The sequence below is a fragment of the Corylus avellana genome, chromosome ca1 (assembly GCF_901000735.1).
Source record: "Corylus avellana chromosome ca1, CavTom2PMs-1.0".
NCBI lineage: Eukaryota > Viridiplantae > Streptophyta > Magnoliopsida > Fagales > Betulaceae > Corylus > Corylus avellana.
Window position 1 is genome coordinate 34,578,742 of NC_081541.1, and position 22,767 is coordinate 34,601,508.

Genomic DNA, 22,767 nt, shown 5'->3' on the forward strand with positions numbered 1-22,767 from the left:
ACTACCATGATACCCATGAAACAATCAGAAAGGAGCATTCAGCCGAGTATAATGCATCAAATGAGATACAAGGTTACTCATTGAAAATAGAGATTGCTCCCCAGCTATCCTCCTCAAATTCATACTTAAAAAGAAATGACTCCCAGATTAACCTATCGATCCCTTACCAATGATCCAAGACAAGGTGATTCAAATCATCATGTTAACTAGTAACCAAGCTACTTAACAAGAATAAATAGTAACCATGCCACGATGAAACCGCAAAATGCAATTTTAGCCCCACGCTCAGAAACAAGCCCAAAAGAGGAGCACATGCATACAAGTGGCACATCTGTGATGAATAAAGTAGTAATACTTGTAAACAGGAAAAGAAGGGTTACAAAAATAATAAAAAATTATATGCAGAAGCACTAGTCGCATTAGAGTTAAATAAGTAAAGATGTGCAAGACATACAGCGTAAACCCGTAGAATTAGATTCTTTAAGTTTTGCAGCAATAATCTCTCCCTCAAATGGACGAAACATAATCAGTCTGAACACCACCTGCAAAAATATGAAGAAAAAAAAAGGACAAAATTGTTTTCTGATTAGTAACTTCAAATGTAGGGATTCCGATTCTAAGTAAATAGATAAAAATTGTGGCTTATAAAATAATTGGACACCAAATCCACTTGTACATAATAAAAAAACCACCATAGCCACTGATACACTAGAGAGAGGGGAAAAAAAGGCGCTAAGGAAAACAAACAAGCTAATTCAAATTCTATCAGAAACACAAATGACTCGTTCAACTATAAAGTGAAATCTAAACATCCAATTAGCAAAAGCTTTGCACGAATCAAGAAAACTATATTTACCCTATCTAACAAAAGTGAAACCAAAATTACAATTCCAAACCAAAACTTATTCCAAAAATATATATAAACAAATCAGAACTACAAACAAATATTACCAAAACACTATTGTTCCTACTAAGACTATGAGAAACAATACAAGATATAGTCAAATCTAAAGTTTCATTCCATAAAGGACCATATCAAGAATCTTTTGCCTCAATCAGCAACCTACTAGAGATACTACTTTCCACATTTTTTTTTATAAGTAAATGCAATTTATTAAAGAGCGCAAAATGAGCAACCCAAGTACAAAGGAAATATAAAAGAGAAAAACCTAGGTCGAATATATTGAATACACTACTACCTTCAACATTACCTCCTTAAAACTGATAAACTGATTTCCATAACGATATTGAATACACTACAAACCAAATATATGGGTCTTGCACATACAGCTCGCATGCCCTACCCATTACCCACCCCTCTTCGTGCATGTGTGTGGCCATGGAATCAGAGCAATTGAAATTGGCTTTACAATATTTGTTAAAATTCTTGTCAAAATCTAATCAAAGTCATATACGAGAATGCCAAACAATAAATGAGAAGGCGGTACAAAAATGCTAATTGACCTTGCAGAGTGATTTCCTAGGGAACATATTGGAAAAAAAAAAAAAAAAAAAAAAAAAAACAACCACAATCACAATGCTAATTGCAAATTAAAATATATAAATGCAAACAAAAGTAAGTTTCAAACTGAGTTTAGACAAGGTATAAACTATCCCAAACTAGTTCAAAACCAATTGAAAATCGATTTTTTTTTTTTTTTTCAGGTTCAGTTTAGACCAGAACTAAACCAGTGATTTCCCAAAACCCCCCCTAAGAGTCCCATTTACGAGAATCGAGCCTAAGATTCATGGGAATCGAATAAAGATTTGAGTTTCAAAGTATAAGAAGGTATAGTATTCATCAAGCATACCGTATAGGTCGGAGCGCCATCACTGGGAAAGATAAAGCCACCTTTAATGGAGCGGATATCATAGACGGAGACACAAAGACCCAATTTTGCAATAACCTTCAACACAACAATAATAGAGCCTTTCAGATGATGTCAACAATGGTTGATTGATCACAGTAAAAAGAAGAGTGTATTGAGAAAACCATAGAGCAAACCTTGTCTAGGAAAAGTTTTTCAAGCTCTCCTTTGACAACTTCCTCGCAGGGAAGGCTAAGGAGACTTGGTGGCACGCGAAAGGTGTGCTCCAATCGGCTAAGGTAGAACATCTGGGCCTCCTTCAAAAACCTTTTTTTTATAATCCAAACTGAAACCAATGAAGAAGTACTATATAGCATCTCTCATGTTATATACAAAAAGAATAAAACTTTAAGCAAAACCCACGTTGTTTCTTTGTTACATGTGAATAGTGAGAGGCTTACTTGAGATTTCGTGGCCGGAAAACGGTGATCACGGGCGGCGCAGAGAGGAAGGACTGTGTTTGAGGGATTCGGCGCAGATTAGAATCCAAAAAGCCACGTCACCGTTTTAAATGGATTGGGGGCTGATCCAGGTCAGACTGGATCCGGCTTCTGTGCAGATGCTGTTAAAATAGAGGGCTCAGATTTAATCAGGCCCCTTTTAATTAAACGTAGTCGTTTTCTTTTCCGAAGCTAACGTTTCTTATGGTTTTTTTTGTTTTTTTTTCTCTTTAACGCCGTTTAAGGTGGAAGGGAGCTGCACTCGTGTTCCTTCCATGGCTGTGAGCCTGTGGCTCCAACTTGAGTCGACGAAGCTGAAGAAAGTAAGGTGCAAAGCTTGAAAGGAGTATCTGGCTTCAATTCCTCTGACCCAAAAAAAGCAAATCATATTCTTTCTAAACTTCCAGAGCCGCTACTTCCCTCCATGGCTTCATCAAGCAACCCAAAACAGCTTGGAATTTTATTCGTACCTGGGTTTGCTCTTCGACGGCCGAATCGTCGCAATCAACCACCACCACCGTCAGGTCCACCACGCAGCCGCCGGCTGAGCCTTCTCCGCCAAGTCCTTTTGCAACGAAATCTTGGTCATATCCTCCATTGATCACCCAAATTTCGTGAAGCTCCACAGCTATTGCAGTGATCCGAGAGGGCTTCTTCTGGTTTTCGATGATGGTCATGACGGGTGGTGGTTTGAAGGGGTTGAAAACCAAATCCATTTTAGCCTTTTTTTTTTTTTTTTTTATCTTCAGATCCATTTTAGCTTCTTTTTTTTTTTTCTCTCTTTCAGATCCATTTTAGCTTGAAAGGAAGAGAAGTGCATCCCCTTCCTCAAACCATAAGAAACGTTAGCTTCAAAAAAGAAAACGACCACGTTTAATTAAAAGGGGCTTGATTAAATTTGAGCCCTCTATTTTTTAACAGCATCGATCTGCGCTAAAAACTACAGCACAGAAGCCTGATCGGTCAGACTAGTTAGTGATGAAACTTTCTTACTTTTTCTTTTTATTTTTTATTTATGACAAAGTGATTTTTCACCAGCAATGTCTTGAAAATTCAATGATAAAGTTGTAAGAGTTAAATGGGGAGTGATCAAAGGCATGTCTTTATCGTAAATCGTAATATTATCTTACTATACCAATTTGAGAGTGAATGATATAGTATATGACATTGCTCTTTTGAAAATCGTTGTACAAAGTATATACAGTGTTATTTATTTATTTATTTTGTTAAAAACACATGTTTTCACCCAGAATTTTGAAGAAGTTGGCAAATTTTAACCTTTAAACCCTTTTCATATCAATATAGCATGATTGTGGTGTTAAATACATACTCTTACTTGATTATATTAATGTTTGTAAACTATTAATTACTTGAATACACCCCAACCGCCCCCGGGCAAAAATGGAAGAGAAATGTTAGATAGAAGATTCATCCAACAAGGTTCACGTGATTCTTCTAATTAATCCTTGTTAAATAAATAAATAATTCAATAGAATGCTACATCAATATTGTTGGACAATTTTAATATCTAGCATGAATTTTTTTTTTTTTTAAAAAAAAAAAATGTAGTTTACCCATTTACTTAGTTATGACTTCTTTTCTAGAGTTTATACAAGTTCAGTTAAACCATGACTTGCCAGAAATTCAACTGGTGCAAACAAATATATATATTTTTTAGAAGAAATTGAAATGTCATGCCTTCTAGGGATGAAGATCGGTGATTCATTTAAAATGAACGGCCCAAATTAAAGTTGTCACACAATTGAAATATCCTATAACCCAATCTCAACCAAACAAATCCTGGATTAAAGTGTCGAAAGCATAATGTACATCGCTATCTATTCAACTCCTCCAATACCTCAATCATTCCAAATGTGAACAAAGGTTAAAAAATCAAAATAAAAACACTCAGTTCAATATCTTTACAAACCAAAAATTGAACTAAATTATGTTATCAGAGGAGAAGCAGCACCCATGTTGGAACAATTCTATCCACCTTCTCTCTTCTTGTTAACAGTGTACTCCTTGTAGTCTTAAGAGAGAGAGAGAGAGAGAGTACCTTTTTAAGCTATCCTGTTGTGTATCTGCTTCGGACATGTTTGGTTGCCAAGTAAACGCAAACGCAACAGCCTGTGAATTTCATTAATAAATATAAACTACAAACTATATTTTTACAAACCTGAGGAGGGATCCCACTACTAGGTTACAGGGAACTCAATTTTGTGTTAGCCGTTTTTACAGTACTCACCTCAACATTACTACAGTGGGCATCCCCCCAGGAAAAATCGCAGCTATATGACAATTATACCATAGAAATACAACCAATCATTTACAAATGAAGTCTAGCTCCAAAATTCCCCCTTTTTCTTTTTCCTTTTTTTTTTTTTTTACTTCTCAATGCCCTGCTGCAGATATTGTATCAAGTCATAGCCAGCAGTTGTCCACTTGTTGTAAGCATCTGTGCACACACGGATCATGAAATTGGCTGCCTCCCGCTCACTCATCTCAGGATGAAATCTCCGGCGAAGGTTTCCAATGGGGTCACCCCTGCTGAAGCAGGGTAATCCACTATCTCGCATTAACAATACTGTGTTGATAATCCCATCCGTATAACGGCGGGCAGCAAGGTACCCCTTCACGCATAACCTGTGGAGATTCGATAAAAAAGAGTTCGGTTCACAAATACAACAAAGCAATTAAGTTTGATCTAAATAAAAAGTTTATTCATGAACAGACATGTCCTCACTACCTTACAAATTGGATCCAAGTTTCACTTTTCATAGCCCCTGATGGGTCTAGTAGTTGTGTCATCTCATGGCTCAATTTAAAGTGTGCACTTTCAAAGCGCATATTTCCACCCGGTGAAGTTTCCAAGATGAAACCAAAATCGATATGAACAAGCCTCCCCACACTGCATTGACATGTACATTAGAATCGGGTGTATTTCTACACAAACTTTGTTCTGGTATTTGGAAAGACCATAATATGTTTCTTCAAGAATATTATTTGGAATCGGCTAATGAGATTTAAGCAAGTAAATAACCAATTTAGATTTGTCTTGTCGCAACAGAGCTAAATCGAAATAATTCCTGTAATTATCACAAATAACAAGTTACACTCATAAAATCATGAAAAAGATAGATCATACTTGTCAAAAAGAAGATTCCCGTTGTGCCTATCCTTTGGTTGAAGTAAAAGGCTGGCAACTGCATAACCGGCACTGCTAATGATAAAATTCTCACGTGCAGCTTCGAAACTTTGAGAGCCAACAGGCCCATAGTCCTGTTGAAAAATCTCATATAAACCACCATCTGTCGTTTCACCCATCTGACTTCTGCTTCGTGTATTAGGCACAACCTGCAAGATAAGATGGCATTTAGAGATGATTCGAAGAATAATCCATCAAGAGTAAAGCAAAATATTGTTAAATCTTCTAGAATTAGCAAAAGATTTTTATCTTTTATCAAATGCAAATTTCCATAGTCAGACTTAAGAAACAAATATTTCACAATTTCTTATAACTTTTCCCAAATATTGGATTTTTTAATTCGTAGTTTCATTTGTTTTAATTTTATTCATATATTTATTTCTTTACCAGTATCTTTCTTCTTCTTTTTTTCTTTTTTCTTTTTTTTTTTCTGAAAATTAATCGAGATATCACTAAAAACATAAGATGCCACCAGGAACACAAGAAGTATACATGAAAAAAAAAAAAAAAAACTAACAAGGAGAAAAAAGAGCAAGGAAATCATGGTAACTAGTCACCAAGAGAAACAAAATCAGTTGTCCAAAGATACAAAGTATAGAAAACAATGACTTAAGCTCGTCCAAGGTCCACTCATGGCCCTCAAAACTTCTATCATTCCTTTCACTCCATAGACATCATAAGAAGCATAAAGGCACCATCTTCCACACAGCAGCAGCCAAAAATAAACTATGATTTCTAATCTTGAAAAGCCCAGAAATTCAGCGGATTCAATATCAAAGCACAAAACAAACTTACTCTTCACCCGTTGAAAAGGCCACTTGGTCCAAGCCATGCAGAATGAGTGGTAGGACCATATAAAATAAAACCCTACATCTATTTTTTTTTTTTTTTTTTTTTTATGTCGGGGAACCTCTCCAAGGTAGGGCTCTTCAGACCAAAATAAAATCCTACATCCTGGTAAGAAAAATTCCCATCACAGGCCTATGATACAAACAACCAAGAGACTAAGCTTACAAGTACCTTCAACTAATAGTCAATTTTAATTGAAATTTAAGGCTTCTATTTTTGGTTTTCTAATTTAGTTGGTTTGTCATAACAAAATCCAGGTCAAAGGGAATTTTAACCCTCTTGCTTTAATTTTGAGCAAGAAATTAAAACTAACTTGTTAGAACTCAAATGGAGATACAGCAATTCTGACATTCAATTTCATCCATTTCAATGAGGAAATTCTAGAAAAGATAATTAAGAAAAAAAAAAAAACCAACAATGAGGGAAAAAGAACCATAATTTTCAAATCTCCCCTATTCTCTTCAATTGTATATATTCAAGTCTAACAATCCCAAAAATTAGGATAAAAAGAAGTAATCTGTCACTTGCTGCATTGATGTGTCAATCAACACAAGCAATATCTTCAATTATTAAGGAAACTATTTAGAAGTACATGAACTCCCACATTCTAGTCTCCCAAGTTGTAATTTGGTAATTGTCCATGTAACATTTTGGCACGAAAACTACATGCACCGCATGTGTACTACATGTGAATATGCATGCACTCAAGTAGAATCCTTCAAATTAAATAGTAAGATAAAAATTCACCTCAATTATGCCTCTCTCCGCGCCAGTTGGGAGAACACCATAAGGAAACAGATAGAGATTAAGTCCAACTGCTTCAAATATGTCTCGAAGAAGTGCTATCACTTGAAGAGCAAGAACATCCTGTCGACAATCATCTCCGACCTTGAATAAGAGAACTCGGTTAAGCCATGCATAACAAATCTTAAAGAAATTAGGATTGGTCATCAGATAGGCTGATCCCAATTAGTTCATGGGTCCATTAAAGCCAACCCCAACTTTATTGGGATTTAACACATAGTTGGTTAGAATCTCAGATATAATGTAATTTCTACTTATTCCTTTAAGGTCAAAAATGTATTAGCCTGGGCTTTAGTGGAATGTGCAACAATAAATGCATTCAAAACCATTTATGACAAACATGGTGCTAACCAAAAAAATAAAAGGAATAGATAAGAAAAAGGCCAGTAAACTTGAGAGGCTTAATTGTTTAAATTTGCAATAATTGGTTAAACTTTACATGTGCATTCAAAATTCAATTTTTGGGTCTAACTCATAGGTGGATATCAATGGAAATTTTCAACAGAACACCTTACCTTGAAAATGCAAGCTTGGGGCTTTGTATCATTTTGGTCCCCATGCCGATCTACCACGTTAAATGTAATCATTATTGGGACTTTTGCTGCCGACTGTAAGGGTATTCCACTATCCACCCGAATGCCCCTAACAAGCTTGTTAGTAGCAGTTGGTAAATAGAGGTCTTCTCCTTGCACTTCAATTTCCTCCAACTCACTGTCGTAGAAAGTTAAGCCACAACATCAACTGCTAGATGCAATACTTATGGGCTTAACAATTAAAATGTAAGAAACATACCTTCGGATACGAGCTCGGCGCTCTTCCTTGGAATACGGAAAAAGTTTGCCAGAAATCGATGTAACTTTGTCAAAGAAATCAAATTCTCTATTAAACAAGTCAAGTGCCTTGGGAGCAAAACCATCAATAACGCGCTGTCTAACGATTGGTAACAGTGCTTGAAACGAACTATTCTGAAATGACAGAGGAAATAGATAGAAGTTTTCAGCATTTAGCAACAGACTACCAGAAGAAAACATAAAAACTAACCATAAAGATTGAAAATTGTACAGACTACTGATAACAAAGCAGAGTCAAGCTAAAGATGGAAAATTGTAAAAACCACTGATAACAAAGCAGAGTCATGCAAACACATCTTACCTTGTAAGCATATCTAAGGTAAATTTTTTTTTATATGCAAGTAATCGAAATATTATAAAAAGCGAAAAAAGCTACCTAGGTAAACATGAAGTATACAAGAGAAACACCTAATTAGAAAGAGAAAAAAGAAAAAGAAAATCATGAAAACTAAGTTTATGAAGAAAAACAAACACAACTGTCCAAAGATAAAGAGTATTGAAGAACAAATAGTTAAGCTCCACCACCATCCTCTTAGCTTCTATCATTTCTATCCCTCTAAGGACACTACAAAAGGCATAAAGGCAACAACTTCCACACAATTGCACTCTGAGAGCTACCAAATAACCTTCTCCAACAAGCAAACAAGTCTAATACTTGTCTAGGCATAACCTAAAACAGTCCAACACAATTGAAGATAGCATTCCATAAAGTACAAGCAACCTCACAATGGAGAAGAAGATGATCAACAGACTCTCATTCCTCAAACACATACATGCCGCTTCCTAAGGTTATCCATGGTAAGGATCTTTCCTAGAGCGAGCGACTGACCAAGCAAAGAAGGCCCCTCTCAAAGGTAATATGTACAAATTCATCACAAACTTGAATCACTAAAACTAAACTATGCTATCTTCTTATACTATTACCTTCCCCGATACAACCACAACATAGCACCCAACATACAGTTCAATATCCAACACTTCCAATAGTGTAATATCTCTATATACACATTATGAAACAGCATTTTAGCTCCATCGCATTGATGAGAATAGCATGTAGTTTGCATCATAAATAAACTACCATGTTCTATTTGACCTGAAGCACACATGCAGACATACCTTCCCAGAGGCAGGATCTTTCCCTGATTCTGATACTTGCATCTCCTCACCCTGCCATTCTTAAACTCAGTGCTAATTGAATGGAAATTAAAATAGATTTACTGTTAAAGCACATTATATTTTGCAGTTTTCATCACAAAATACAACAAAGGAAAAATAAACAGATAAACAAATAAAATAAGGATAGACTGTGATAGGACAGTGCCAATCAAGGTTGACTGGGCTTCACTCCTTTTTACATACATGGTCATATTATTTATAGATGTGAACTGCTCAAATAAATCTATATTTTTTTATAAGTATTATTGGAACTGCTCAAATAAATCTATAAAGCATTAGGATAAACAAACTTTAAATTTTGTTCTGTTTATTGAAGTAAAAACATCTATATCTTCACTTAGATTTATACAGTGATTGTGAATAGTGTTACATATATGAGCCAAATAACAATCTTTACTTTCTAATAAAAAGAAGTGTTAATTTCCTAATTTTACTCCGTTGTCTATCATAAAAGAAATGCTTCACTTATTGAAAGGTTAACTATTTATCTAAAAAGGGGCGAGACCCTATTGACATTGACTGGACACCATCCTATTATAATTTATGCCAATAAAAAATGAATACTAAAACAGTTAACTACAGCTGTAGAAGTCACAGTTGGAATTTTTCCACACCTGTAGATGCCATATCAGAATATGAGCAAATACATCATCTCTTTGAGCTGCTCTGAGCAAATATCCCTCTACTAACCTCTGCAAAATGATGAAGTAAAAATCAGAAAAATTCAGACATTCACAGATATTGATATGTTGTATTCATAATGGCATTATTTGGCCTGCAGATGAAACAAACTTGTGATTGTGCTGAATTGGATTCTCCTGGGCTGCGCAAGTTCAGTTTGGTGGGTCAAAGGGGAAAAAATGATAATCAATGAATTGGTATTAAAAAACTGCAGTTTAACCAGAAATATTTGCTTTCCTCACTATCTTTGTTGGTTTCATGCCACATAATTTATTCAAAATGGATAATTTTTATTTTGAACTGGCAAATATTCCATGGCATGTAAAAACCACTTATAATTGGATAAGGTTCAGGATGGTTTGAATTGCCCCAAAACTCCGCCAACCCAAATTAAATCGAATTAGATTGGGATAAACCTGTCCAACATCTACGAACAAAAAATCTAGCATAAAATGCCCATGCTTGGGTTCAACTTTATGCAACAAATGAAAACATATGTACACACACCCCAGCCGCACGTACACTCACAAAGAAAACAATAAACATCTTTATTAGAAATCTAACCTCTTCATCATATCGCAGGGCCTGCACAAGCTGCGGCATGAAGAAGGTTACTGTTTTGGGAGGATAGGACTCCAGAACCCTAAGAACATATGCCATAACACGTGGATGACCCTTATAAGCAGGAGTGAGGAACTCAAGAGCTTGTGTAATTGAACATGCAGCCCAGTGCGGCAATTGTTGCAAAAGTGTAGAATTTTCATCAACTGCCTTCGGGGTGACAAAATAAGGTAATGCTTCAGGTATGCAGCGGATGTCCACCATATGCGACTGCAAGAACAATGCCACTGAATTTAAGATATCACGTAATATAAAATTCCCTTGAGTGACAAAGGGAAGATGGTCTACCATCACCAAAGATTAATGATAATGAGATAAACATACCTGAACCAGCTGAACTATTTCAGCCTTCAAATATGTGTTTGTCGGGAACCTTGAGGCCAAGGAAAAAGCAATCTGAGGATCCACAGAGAAAGCTGTTCTAGCGTATTCAATCCATTTCTCCGAGCTAATTTTAGGCCGGGAAGATGTACTTTCCCTGGAAAATGAATGGAAATACAAAATTAAAATATTTGATCCCTAGATTGAATTGCCTCTGTAACATAATGGCTCAAAAAGACACCTAAAAAAGAGAGAAAAAAAAAAAAACAGAACACGATGAGAACATTCTCCAATAGGATAAAACACTACTTTGAGTTAAGGGGTTGAGCCCAAACTTCTAGCCTATCGGCCTCATGCTGGCATAGCATTAAGAGTAGCTGCTTTCGCTTTTCTCTTCCCACTGCATAGTTCTCCATCTGGCCCCAGACAGGGTGATACTGATTGTTCTGCAGATATTGAAGTAATTATAAGGATACATTGCACATAGAGCTTGCACAATTGACAGGAGGGAAAAAAATTAAGAACACTGCTTAAAAACTAAAAGAAGGATGTGTCTTTTTAAGGATGAAGAGAAATGTCTCAAAACAATCTGTGTCTGTAAATTCCATGTGCTGCAAATATAATCACCTTACCACATCAATTAATGAACTTCCATTTTCACGTGCCCGTGCTTTTGAATCGGATTGAAGAGCATCTACTCGCTCATTTGAAAGGTAGTGAACAAATAAAGAGACAGATTGAGCCTCACTCTGGGTGAAATTCATATTGTTCATGTCATACCATTCAGGCTCATAAGCAAACCAGCCCAAAGAGGCCCTGTAACATGCACCAAAGAAAACATTCAATTTCAAAAACATACGCAAGTTCACTTAACAGGAAACTGTGCTGTAGTGCAACACTTAGACAAGTGTCCGAACGCCAAATCAGAATGTTAAATTCAACTATCCTTAACCAATAAACAGCTGTAAGCCTCAATATCAGAAGTTCAATATCATCTATGGGAAGACAAAAAGGAAAAAAACGAAAGGTATTTAAGTTGCAAAATTAATATTACAGGAAATTTCATTTTCGTGCGTGTAGCCAATTCTCTAACTACAGACCATCAGCAGTACAAAGCTTACAAACTGAGTACTTTTAAAAATAGTGACTAAATACAATATTATGTTAACCAGAACCTACATTGACTCTTGCAAGAAAAAAGAAAAAAGATGATGCTAGCTATCTTTATCATCTTATTAATAATTGGGAAAAAATGCAATTATTATAGTCGCCTATACAAGCATAAAAAATGAAGACCATGCCAAGTTTCTTAGTTTGCAATTCAGGCTATGCACAAATCCAGAAGAAGAGAAGGTTAAAATCAATAAAAACAATGAATTCAAAGTTTCTCAGCACAAACACGAGCAATTGTTATGCATATGTGGAGAAAATGCTAGCAGAGATGCTAGTAGTTAAAAGTCAATGAAGTACTAAGAATGCAGAATCCAAACAAAAGTAAAGAGTCAATTGCTATCACCTATAAATCCGGTCCTCCAGCAGCTGAAGCCCTGTTTTAAAATTCTGCAGATTGCCCTGGGACTGGCATGAGCAGAACTTTAGCCCAAGAAGCATGACAGTGAAAAAAGTACCAGTGGCTGCAGGATGGCGTGAAAAGTTCCAAGGGAGTTTTGTGGTCCCTTGTAACAACCGACCAAGGAGCAAGAGTTGCTCAACGCTATTGTGTCGAACTACCTATAAAAAAAATAAAAAGATAAAGGACCATAGAAATATAATAAAAACAGGGAAAATAATATAAACTTTTATTAAATGAAGCAACATCCCCAAATAGAAGATGAATAAACTTTTATTCCTGACCTCAAAGCGATCAATAAAAAATCCAAGCCATAGCCTATGAGCAATTATCTGCTCAACAGGATCAGTTTCAGGCTGCATTTCTGGCTCCCCAGAAACAAGGTGAGGCCTTAATTTTGCAGAAGGCCCTGAACACCTTGCTTCAGAGGCAAAAAGGCCTCGCTTCGTATCAATTGTCCATAACCATGCATCAACAAGCTCAGCAAGTATAAGAGATCCCAATTGAGGTGCAGCAGAAACCAACCACGTCCAAATGAAAACACCAGTTTCCATTGCATCAGGTGTAGAAATGTAAGCCGGACACCAACAAAGAAGACGTAGAAGTTGTGAGAAGCCCTCTAAATTTGATTTTGATTCAGAACCCTGCCAAATAAAAGAATTGAGATAAAGAGAACATGGTCTCATAGAAGATTCTTCCATTCTGTAAAGAATACACATGAAAATTGGAAATATATTTTACCAGATTTGACAGGAGTAATGCAGTGGCCTGAGAACAAGTTTCGTGAAATTGTGACTTGTCCAATTCCCCACCTTTTTCTGCAATGTTAACAAATTGTTGAAGTAAACGCACAAACTTAGTTAGCAGCATCGCATTGAAAACATCATCTTCGGCCTGTGGCTGTTGAGGAAATGCTCCAGATATCAACCTTTGAAGGCCAGCCCCAAGCCCAAAGCCGGTTGAAGCACCTGATTGAAATCCACCAATGCTATTGTACAACCTTCTCATGCCAGCAATCTCTCCAGCATGGTTGCATTTCACTGTTGCACTGACTATACCAGTACTGAGTACCTCCAAGTTAAAGGCTTCTGTTAATTTTAAGTTTGCTCCAGATGCTGCAGCTGCAGCAGCCATGACTGCCGGAATATTTGCCGTTTGTATGCCTGTCCAGATATCATTTTTACCAGTTCCAATTCTTGTCTCAGATAAAAGAGAAACCACATCAGTTGTATGCTGTGCTCTTTGCCATGTGTTTGCCTTGCAAAGCTTTTCCTGAATTGTAAAAACAAAATACATGAACAAACGTAACAAAACTAAAAATTCAGACAAAGATGCCTATTATAACATTAATGAAACTAAAAGTAGTGGTAATAACAGTAATGATAAAAGGATGTTAGTATATTTGCGAACCTGTAGAAGACCCTGGCTAGTGCAGGGAGCATATGAAAGTGATTTGACGATCCATTCTCGAACAATCTTTTGGTACAAAGAACGAACTGCCACCATCCAAGCAGGATCATTGACAACAGCCGAAGGTGACTCATTATGAATTGAGAACAGCAGTGAATCTAGACAAGATGAATTCCACAAAACCTGTATTCATGTGGTTCCATTAGTTTTTTTTATATATATAAATATCATTAAAGGTGCAAAGTGCAACCCAAGTACACAGAAAGTATACAGGAGAATGCCTAAATAGAAGGAGAAAAACGTACAAGCAAATCATTAAAATGATCACCAAGGGAGCTAAAAATGCAGTTGTCCAAGTATAAAGAAAATAAAAGGACTTGATCTCATCAAACGTCCTCTCACGGTCCTCGAAATTTCAATCGTTTCTTTCCCTCCAAAGGCACCACAAAAGCCAAGAGGGCCCTATCTTCCACACAACAACACTTTGAGAGCACCCACCCGTCCACCAACAAGCAAACAAATCAACCGGACTAGGCATAACACAGAACAACCCAAAGCGACTAAAGAAATCATTCCATAAGGCGTAGGCAACCTCACAATGGAAAAGAAGATGGTCAACGGGCTCCCCATTCCTCTTGCACATGCCACTTCCTAAGATTATCCATGGTAAGAATCTTTCCTAGGGTTGCCGACCAAGAGAAAAAGAAAACCTCTCAAAGGAACCTTAGATTAGCCAAATACTCATCCAAGGGAAAGGGAAGCCATCTTTACATGCAAGAACCCTGTAAAAGGAGCTAACATCAAACATCCTTTTGTGCAAAGGGGCCCACCAAAGTTTGTATTCCTCTTCCTGTCTCACTCTACAAGAATACAACAACAAAGTGAAGAAGGAAGCCAAGAAATCCACAACCCAATCGTGAGTCGCTCTAATAAAGCTTACATTCCACTAAGGGGAACCAATAGAAAAATCCAAATGAACTGCAACAGAAGCTTCCTTCATACAAGCAATGCTATATAAATCCGGGAATGCTTCCTCAAGAGTCAACTCTCCGCACCACACATCATCCAAGAATCTGATCTTGGAACCATCTCCTAGCTCAAATCTAGTATACTATAAAACAACCTCCACCCCCTCTTAATATTCTTCTAGAGCCCCACACTATACAGCCCAATGGGATCAATAGAACACCGCTTGCCCAAGCACTACCAAATTTAGAATCCACAACTCTCCACCATGCCTCTCTCTTTCGCACATAGCATCGCAACCATTTCCTTAAAAGAGCACAACTGAACATCTTCAAGTTTCGAATCCCCAAACCTCCCTCGAAAATAGAAGAGCAAACCTTGTACCAACTAACCAAGTGAAATTTGAATTCTTCACCCATCTCACCCCATAAGAAATCTCAATGGAGCTTCTCTATTCAATTTACAACACCAGCAGGAAGGGGGGAAAGAGACAAGAAGTGTGTAAGTTGGAAATAGTGCTCTTTATAAGGGTAACCCTACCACCCTTAGACAGATGCATCATATTCTAACTAGCCAACCGACGTTCAATCTTTTGAACACCATCCCAAATAGACTTGGCCTTGTATCAAGCCCCAATGGTTCCATTAGTTTCAAATGTACTACTCAAAATTAAAAATAAAAACAAAGCATAGGTATAAGTGAGAATAGCATTACTAATAAGACATTACCTGTGGAAACCTATCTCTCAACTGAGTCAGCAGGTTCACAGCAATGTCCCGTATGTGTTCCTCCCTCCGGCACATACTTTTGATGAGAAAACAGGTATGGGCGTAAAGAGTTGAGTCTCGGACATCAGCTGCATCACCTGTATCAGATATTCGATCCACCTGAACCAAGATCAAAGGACAAGTGATGTTCACATAGCACGCACAGCAGAAAATAGTAAAAAAAAAACACATTTCATTTCAACAAATTTATACCATCATCTAAGACAGGACGAGTTTGCTAAAACAGGAAAAAACAAATACTTTAGTCCTAAAAACCATCGATTGTTAGAGGCATTTGGACCATTTTTACTTGAGAAGTAAAGTTGAAGAACAGGTAAAAGAATGTCCCCAGCAATATAATACACTGCAAAAGAAGTGCAAGCTCAAGGCGCATTGCTAAATGCATTTTGTGCTCTGGATGTAAAGGAATTTGCTTAAAAGCTTTATAGAAAACACAGGCATACCAGCCACGATACTGCTGTTTCAAATGCCCTGTGGACAATTGCTGTTAAACACTGGAAGACAGCTGGCATGAGATTTGGAGTTTTTAGGTATTCAAAGACACAACTGAAGGCACTTCTAGAAGTAGTCACAACAGTGCCACCATTAAGGATGCCACCATTGCTGCCGAAGCGTATAATTTCCAGAAAAGCTACTGCAAGAAGATAGGTAGCTTTTACACCTGTAAAATGAATAGAAAATCAATGTTTCAGACATCAAATGGTATATAGTGAATTCACCAAACGAAATCCAAAAAAGCCTATTTCCTCAATATCAATACCATTGAAGTGTCAATTTGCGAACAGTAGATGAAAGAGAGAATCTCACTTCATTCAAAATAAAATAGTAAGTAATTTATCTAACCTGAAATCGTGCTCATTGCTGCAACATCAACTCGCCCTCCTAAAGCAGCAGAAAGAGCAGCTCTCTGGGTTACAGCAGCTTTCTCATTGCCACTCCCTCGACGACTGTCCGGGTTGTGAAGAGCATTGAGTTCTAACTCATCTTCGAGCCATTTCACAGAGCTAACAACCTAGAAAGAAACAAAAATCCTCACATAAAATGACAAATATAAGCATTTTTTAAAATAGATAATACATATACACCCGAACTTTAAATGACCAGTCCAAAAAGAAATTAGTATATTCAAGGTAAGCAGAATCTTTAAAACACTGAAGCCGAGTAAACCAGCCAACACATAGACAATTGGCCCTTCCTTCACAAAGCATCACCTAGTGACAATATGCATACCCTATGCAAAAGAAATTATAGTTTCATTTTTCAACTTCAGAAAACCCTCAAATATTCACTGAAATTACTAATACCAATTCATGTGATAAACAATGAGGCAAGATTCGGGTATCTGAATAGAATTGCCTCATGCGCTTCCAAATACTAGAAGAAAAAAAACACAAACCAAGGTAAATCATTAAAAGATTAAGTGCACACTCACAACATGCATAACTAATTACAAAAGGGAAAAAAATCACATTTCAATATGTCTGCTTACACGACCAAAGGCTCATACTCATATATCTACTCGGGTACGTGATTCTACCTTCATCCATCTTGCTTTTAGTTCACGAGCAAGACAACAAAACAATAAGGACATTTTTTTTGCTTTTTTTTATGTTGGAGAACCTCTCCAAGGCAGGGCCCTTCGGATCCACCCCTGCGGAGTAAACTCCGGTCCCGTGCACCACACCCTTGGAAGTTTCCCTACACGGAACTGGTTAAGTCGCTAGCTTTTCACTAGGGGGTGTAGCCCCAAGGAATTGTTTGCACCCATGAGGTGTTGAACCTTGGACCTTAAAGGGAGCAAACCTCAAGACCAAGGCCTTTAGTACATTACTAAAGTATCTACTCAGGGAAACTAACACAGAGTATCTAGGCCCAAAGCAACACGGGACAATTAGTCCACTTCATCCAGCCCACTAGATAGCATAAGCCTAGTCTTTTATTTTATGTCATGCTTATTGTTATGTTTTAGTATCCTGTTTCTTTGAATTTTTTTATAAGTAATCACAATTTCATTAAAAAGCACAAAGGTGAAGCCCCAAGAAAGAGAGAAAAATTATTTGGTATAATATTATTTCTATCTTTGCTATAAATTTTTGTTTTATTACAGGGAAATCTGTTAAATCCCTTTGTATGATCTTTCCTAGGGGGCCGCTGACCAAGAAAAACAAATAATTATACTATCTAAATGAGTTTAGCCTTTGATTTGTGTATTATCAAGACAAATTTGACAAAATGGTAGTTGTATTTAATGGCTGAATGCCTGGATCTCATCTAATCAGGCAAATCATTTCGTGCAGTCAATGTTCTAAGAAGATCCATGAAAGCGTGTATCCTAATTCTTTTTCCTTTTCTGCTGGATTTCGGTGGCGGCAAAACTTGCAAGAGGCATATAACTAAAGAGGAGTAACATCCTAAAATCGGAGAGACCAATGGCCTAAATCCAATCCATGTAGGCGATTGCAGGCCTATCTAGATAGCCCTTTAAACAAAACTTAAGCCGGTTGTTAATAGAAACATCTTTTAGAATCTAAGCCAACTTGGCATGGGGCAAGTGGGAGCTTATCTTGAGATCACATTCATCCTCTTATAATTAGCAGGGTAGGAAGTCTCCACCAAGATAAAGCTCCTCATAATTCTGATGGATTTGCCTCGGTGCATTGGTGGTGATTTCAATTAAAAATCACCACCAACAATTATATAAATCACCACACCAATACACAAATAATATTACAATTAAAACAAACTAGAGTCAGAACGTAGCCATCAGTTTATATAATTGTCTCTTAACATTGAATCAACAATAAAGGTTTAAAAGCCCATTACTAAATGCTGGCCCTAACAGGCAGGAATCGGCATGCACTATTCAATCCTAACCTTTGATAATCATTAAATGAAGCGGCTACACTCAACAGGCAAGCAAAACATGAAGGTGATCGGGGGAGCATCACCTCATTACTGGAGCATTGATGCCCACCCCTTATGCAAGCAAGAGTCAGCCTACCAATGTAAGGCAACATTAATGCAGAGCTTCACATGCACTCATAGAAAATTTCAAGTTTTCATATGTACAAGTAAATGAAACTGAGTATCCAAGACAAGACATAATTACTCCAGGACAGAAACCTAACAAGGTGATTCCAATAAGCAACAAAACAATCAGTGAGACATGAAGACATGAAGAAGGATAATCTAATAAGATTGAGTATCCAAAACAATTTCACATGATACACCAAAACAGCAACCTAACAAAGCAATTCGTGTATGTAACAAAACATTCAGTGAGAAAAAAACAACTCCCACAATATAAAAGCAAGCAAGCGATAGATACTAATTACTAGCATGGAGAACAAACTAGCCTCAAACAGAAAACTCTTCACAATCAACTTACTAGTGGAGGAGTCCCTTGAGCAATACGCAGAACAGCAGAAGACCAGAGTGTATTCCACATGTATGGTCCACCCACAGCTTGAAGAGCAATGGCACCAATGCTTCCCACGCTGTTCAGTGTACTGGATACTGACTTTGTTGGTAGTTGAATCTTCTGTATGGGAGGTGCTAAGCCAAAAAGAGCAACATAGAACCATAGGTTGCGAAATAACTTCAAAACTGAAGGTTCCACATCTACAGTAGGATCAAAATCAGAACATATTTCAGCGATAGCAGGAAGCAGAGGCCCCAGAAAATCTGCTCCACTCCTGAAACAGTAGTATCAGCTATGAAGTCTCTAATGTGCAATGCAATAACAAAAATCGGGTAGTTGAAATCAGTAATATATAACAAAAGCCTCCAGAAGACTTGCTCAAGATGTCATAAATCAAAAAGAGAAATCATGTAACACGCCATCATAACATGCAATCAGCATGAATGTAACTATAGAGTTATACCTTCCACTTTTGGACTCAGCAGCCAGGCCTACATCTGAGCACAAAGATAGCAATCGGTGACGATAGTCTGAACGCAACTTTGCACTTGTAAGACCACTAGCAATCAGAAGAAATCCTGCAGGAAGTGTCTGAATGTGATTGAACCAGTGAGTGTCCATTTGAGAAAATATACAGTCAAGCAACCTAACATTATCAAGCACAGGGCACTTTATTAGACAATGAGTACCTCAACACGTTCTGTAGTGGCTTCAGGTGCTATTGTTTTGCTTTCAGCAGATCCTATACTTGAAAGTTTACGCAAGTAACTTCTTGTCATCAGAACTACCGTCTCACGATAAGACTTCTCAAACCCTAGACTTGCAATGCGAGATACAGCATCAAGAAGCTGCAGTAAATTTAGTGCGAGAAAAGTTGAGAAACCATGCAACTAAAGGAGCAACAGGTATTTGATTCTGTTATATTGACCAATATTAAACGAAATAAATAGATAAAAAGATGTAAAATGCACATCAGCAGATGCATGCTCTTAAGACAAAGATTCCATACTCGGAGTCGCAATAAACTAGGAGTTGAAGCATCACCCTCTTCTAAGCTTTCAATGAAAAGAGGTAATATCATGTCCACTACTTCCACTTTTTTGACAGCCACATTCACATCAGCTAGCAAGCGTATAACATTAAGTTGCACAACAGGAACTGCCTGTTTCTCTTTATCAGCCTGTAATTGGTAAAAATTAAAATGCATACAATGAAATTAAGTATTAATAAAAAAAATTAAATAAGCACAAAGATCTCAAAGATATTGATTAGTTAGGACACAATAAATCTTGTTGTTCAAATAGGTTTTCCCCCAATTGGAAAATACAAAGGTATAGATACCGCTAATATAATTACGGTCTCAAACCAATATAATAGGGATATCTGTGCTTCGCAAACAGTAATTACATGAGAGGTAAAGGTCCAAACAATCATGGGGAAAAGTCAAAAGGAGCCCAAAAGGCGATAACTTAATTTCCCACAAATTTAATATGCATTCGAAAATATGAATACAAGCATAATTAGAGATGTATATTTCTACGCATATGATTGGCATACCACTGTCATTCGAGATAAGACCAACCTGTTCCTCATAATCATTTCGTTCACGTATACTTGTAGCCAATCCCATGATATAAGTATCCACGGGAGCCCGCTCCTTGGTCCAGCAAGATTCAATAATTTGACAACTAGTCTTCATGACACTCTCAAACATAGCTCCCTGGCTACTGCCCCAAGTATCAGCCTGTTACAATTGCATTGTACAAAAATACAATACCCAAAAAACAGATTACCACATTGCATGTGAATTTTGATGTAAAATCAAAACACATCCAAACTATGTACCTGTGCACAAACAGCCAGCGCAATGGGTTTAAGGCGGATGAGCAATACACGCAGCAGCTGACCTCCTCGAGCCACAGCAACTTGTGCAACCCCAGCAAGCAAGGAACCAAAGAGTTCTTCACAAGCTCTCAGCTTGCGCCAAACCGAGAGCAAACAGGCTTCAGCAGCATCAATCAACAATGCAACTGCCTCGTGCACCAACCTCTTGGTGGATTTTCCCTCAGAGTCAAGGGCCCCAATGCTCTTAACATTCAACTTGGCAGCAGCCAGATAAACCAACAATTTCATATTGATTCTGGCCTTCAAAAGCGCCCCTTGTTCGTTCCAGTCCCGCTTCCTAATCTGCCCATACAACCAACAATTCAACCATCTCTATCTTATTCTCCCTTCCTCTTTAACAAGTTGAATCCCCAAATATCCCATGAACTACATACTAGCTACCTACAGACCTACATATAAGAAACATAGCAAATTTCAAATTTTGCAAAAATGGTAACATCTAAAACCTCCTTACCTTTAGAAAAACGGACAAAGATTGGAGCTGCTTCTTGGCGATCAACCTCACCTGCTCCAAAAGCCTGGAATCAATTTGAACCTTGTCCAAAATGTGGGCAATCAATTTGAACGCTATTTCTTGCTTCTCCAAGCTCTCCACGGACTCTTCCTCGAACGAAGTGACCTGTTGCCTAAACATAGCTCCACCAACATCGTTGAGCCCCAAATTCGCACCCAACTGATCAACCCCACTCCCACTCTTCCACAAAATGCTGCCCCCATTCATCACCATCGACCCCCTCGACGACGTCGCACTGGTCACCTCGTCCCCAACCCTCGAACTCGAGGTCGAACCGGACACGTGGCTCACCTCATTTCCCGGACTCGCCTCGCTCTCGTTCGGCTGGTAATGGTTCACGCTCAATGGCGAGCTCTGCGCCGACGAGGTCTCGGAATTCGCGGCCGGAACTTGCTCTCTCGGCGTGCCGGGGGCAAGGACCGGGATCGAGAGCTGATCGAGGAGGCACGTGACGAATCTGTCGGCGTCAGAGGGCATAATCGGCAAGAAATTCTGCGACAAGGCCGTCAAGAAAACCCTAGAAATCGCCGAATTCGCACCAATCGCCGATAAAACGACGTCGCCGGAGAACCCCGCTATTTCGGCGGCGAAATCGGAGGACAATTCGGCGGCCTTAGCGACGTAGCTCAGGAAATCAGCGAAGAACGAGGCGATCGACTCTGTGCTGTAGGATTGCGGCCAGAAAGACTCGGTGAACGAGGAGGGAACGGAGTGGAGGAACTCGAGAACGACGGATTTGGGTCGCGTATCCGAGGAATCGGAGCATTTGGAGAGGAATCTAGCCACGGCGAGAACGGCATTGAGCTGAGAACGCGAAACCCGAAGCGATCCGGACGAAAGCGAGTCGGGTTGGGGGCAGCGGTTGCACATCCACGCGAGCTTCTCAGAGAATTGGGTCGGGTTCCGAGCCACCAGGTCGCAGAGCTCCGTCAGAGCCTCCATTTCGGCGATTCGAACCCCGAGACTCTAAAACCAAGAGGAGTAGATCTTAGGGTTTTTCACACATTGGCTTTCTTCATTTTGCTAACGTCGCTGTTGGGGTTCCAGTCATCGGCATTTGCATTCTCTTCTCTTTTTTTTTTTTTTTTCTTTCCTGTAAATTTGGATGTTAGAGATTCTCTTTTTGGTTTTTATGAGGGGGGGAACCTTTTGTCTCTCTCGCGCCTCTTGGATCCGTTTCTCTTTTTACTGTTTCTATCTGTCTCTGTCTTGTCCTTCTATTTATACGTCGTCGTACGGGATGTCTTGTGAGACCAACTCTACTCTACGAGTGATAGCTATCTTTGGGATGAGCCAGGCCAAGCGACAGTGTCAATTGACACGTAGTATCAGAAATTAATTTTTTATTTTTTTTTAAAAAAAAAATTAAAATAT

At 38.1% G+C, this 22,767-nt stretch overlaps 2 protein-coding genes across 2 annotated transcripts; both read right to left on the bottom strand.

The window, feature by feature from the left end:
- Nucleotides 1-218: 218 nt before the first annotated feature.
- On the bottom strand, nucleotides 219-2,513 carry LOC132170736 (DNA-directed RNA polymerase III subunit rpc8-like). The gene is made up of 5 exons (XM_059581826.1): nucleotides 2,270-2,513; nucleotides 2,006-2,125; nucleotides 1,812-1,907; nucleotides 455-542; nucleotides 219-331 (listed from the first exon to the last, which is right to left on the bottom strand). The coding sequence occupies exons 2-5, from the start codon at nucleotides 2,114-2,116 to the stop codon at nucleotides 219-221; spliced, it is 408 nt and encodes a 135-aa protein (XP_059437809.1). The 5' UTR covers nucleotides 2,117-2,125; nucleotides 2,270-2,513.
- Nucleotides 2,514-4,419: 1,906 nt separating this feature from the next.
- Nucleotides 4,420-22,562, bottom strand: LOC132168097 (phosphatidylinositol 4-kinase alpha 1). Its single transcript, XM_059579174.1, has 26 exons — nucleotides 21,334-22,562; nucleotides 20,820-21,161; nucleotides 20,557-20,718; nucleotides 19,984-20,154; nucleotides 19,664-19,822; nucleotides 19,438-19,565; nucleotides 18,942-19,248; nucleotides 16,397-16,565; nucleotides 15,997-16,214; nucleotides 15,494-15,652; nucleotides 13,800-13,982; nucleotides 13,131-13,661; nucleotides 12,674-13,033; nucleotides 12,336-12,550; nucleotides 11,452-11,635; nucleotides 11,129-11,265; nucleotides 10,823-10,976; nucleotides 10,442-10,708; nucleotides 9,811-9,888; nucleotides 9,137-9,187; nucleotides 7,962-8,134; nucleotides 7,685-7,880; nucleotides 7,113-7,253; nucleotides 5,457-5,665; nucleotides 5,058-5,219; nucleotides 4,420-4,954 (listed from the first exon to the last, which is right to left on the bottom strand). The coding sequence occupies exons 1-26, from the start codon at nucleotides 22,333-22,335 to the stop codon at nucleotides 4,696-4,698; spliced, it is 6,117 nt and encodes a 2,038-aa protein (XP_059435157.1). The 5' UTR covers nucleotides 22,336-22,562; the 3' UTR covers nucleotides 4,420-4,695.
- Between the last annotated feature and the right edge of the window lie 205 nt (nucleotides 22,563-22,767).

Coding starts and splice junctions, on each gene's coding strand:
- LOC132170736 (XM_059581826.1), bottom strand. CDS start 2,116: ATGTTCTACCTTAGCCGATTGGAGCACACCTTTCGCGTGCCACCAAGT. Junction 1,908..2,005: donor AAAAACTTTTCCTAGACAAG/GTTTGCTCTATG, acceptor GTTGTGTTGAAG/GTTATTGCAAAATTGGGTCT. Junction 332..454: donor TAATTCTACGGGTTTACGCT/GTATGTCTTGCA, acceptor TATTCATCACAG/ATGTGCCACTTGTATGCATG.
- LOC132168097 (XM_059579174.1), bottom strand. CDS start 22,335: ATGGAGGCTCTGACGGAGCTCTGCGACCTGGTGGCTCGGAACCCGACC. Junction 19,566..19,663: donor CCACTACAGAACGTGTTGAG/GTACTCATTGTC, acceptor AATCACATTCAG/ACACTTCCTGCAGGATTTCT. Junction 11,636..12,335: donor CTGGAGGACCGGATTTATAG/GTGATAGCAATT, acceptor TGCATGTTACAG/GGCCTCTTTGGGCTGGTTTG.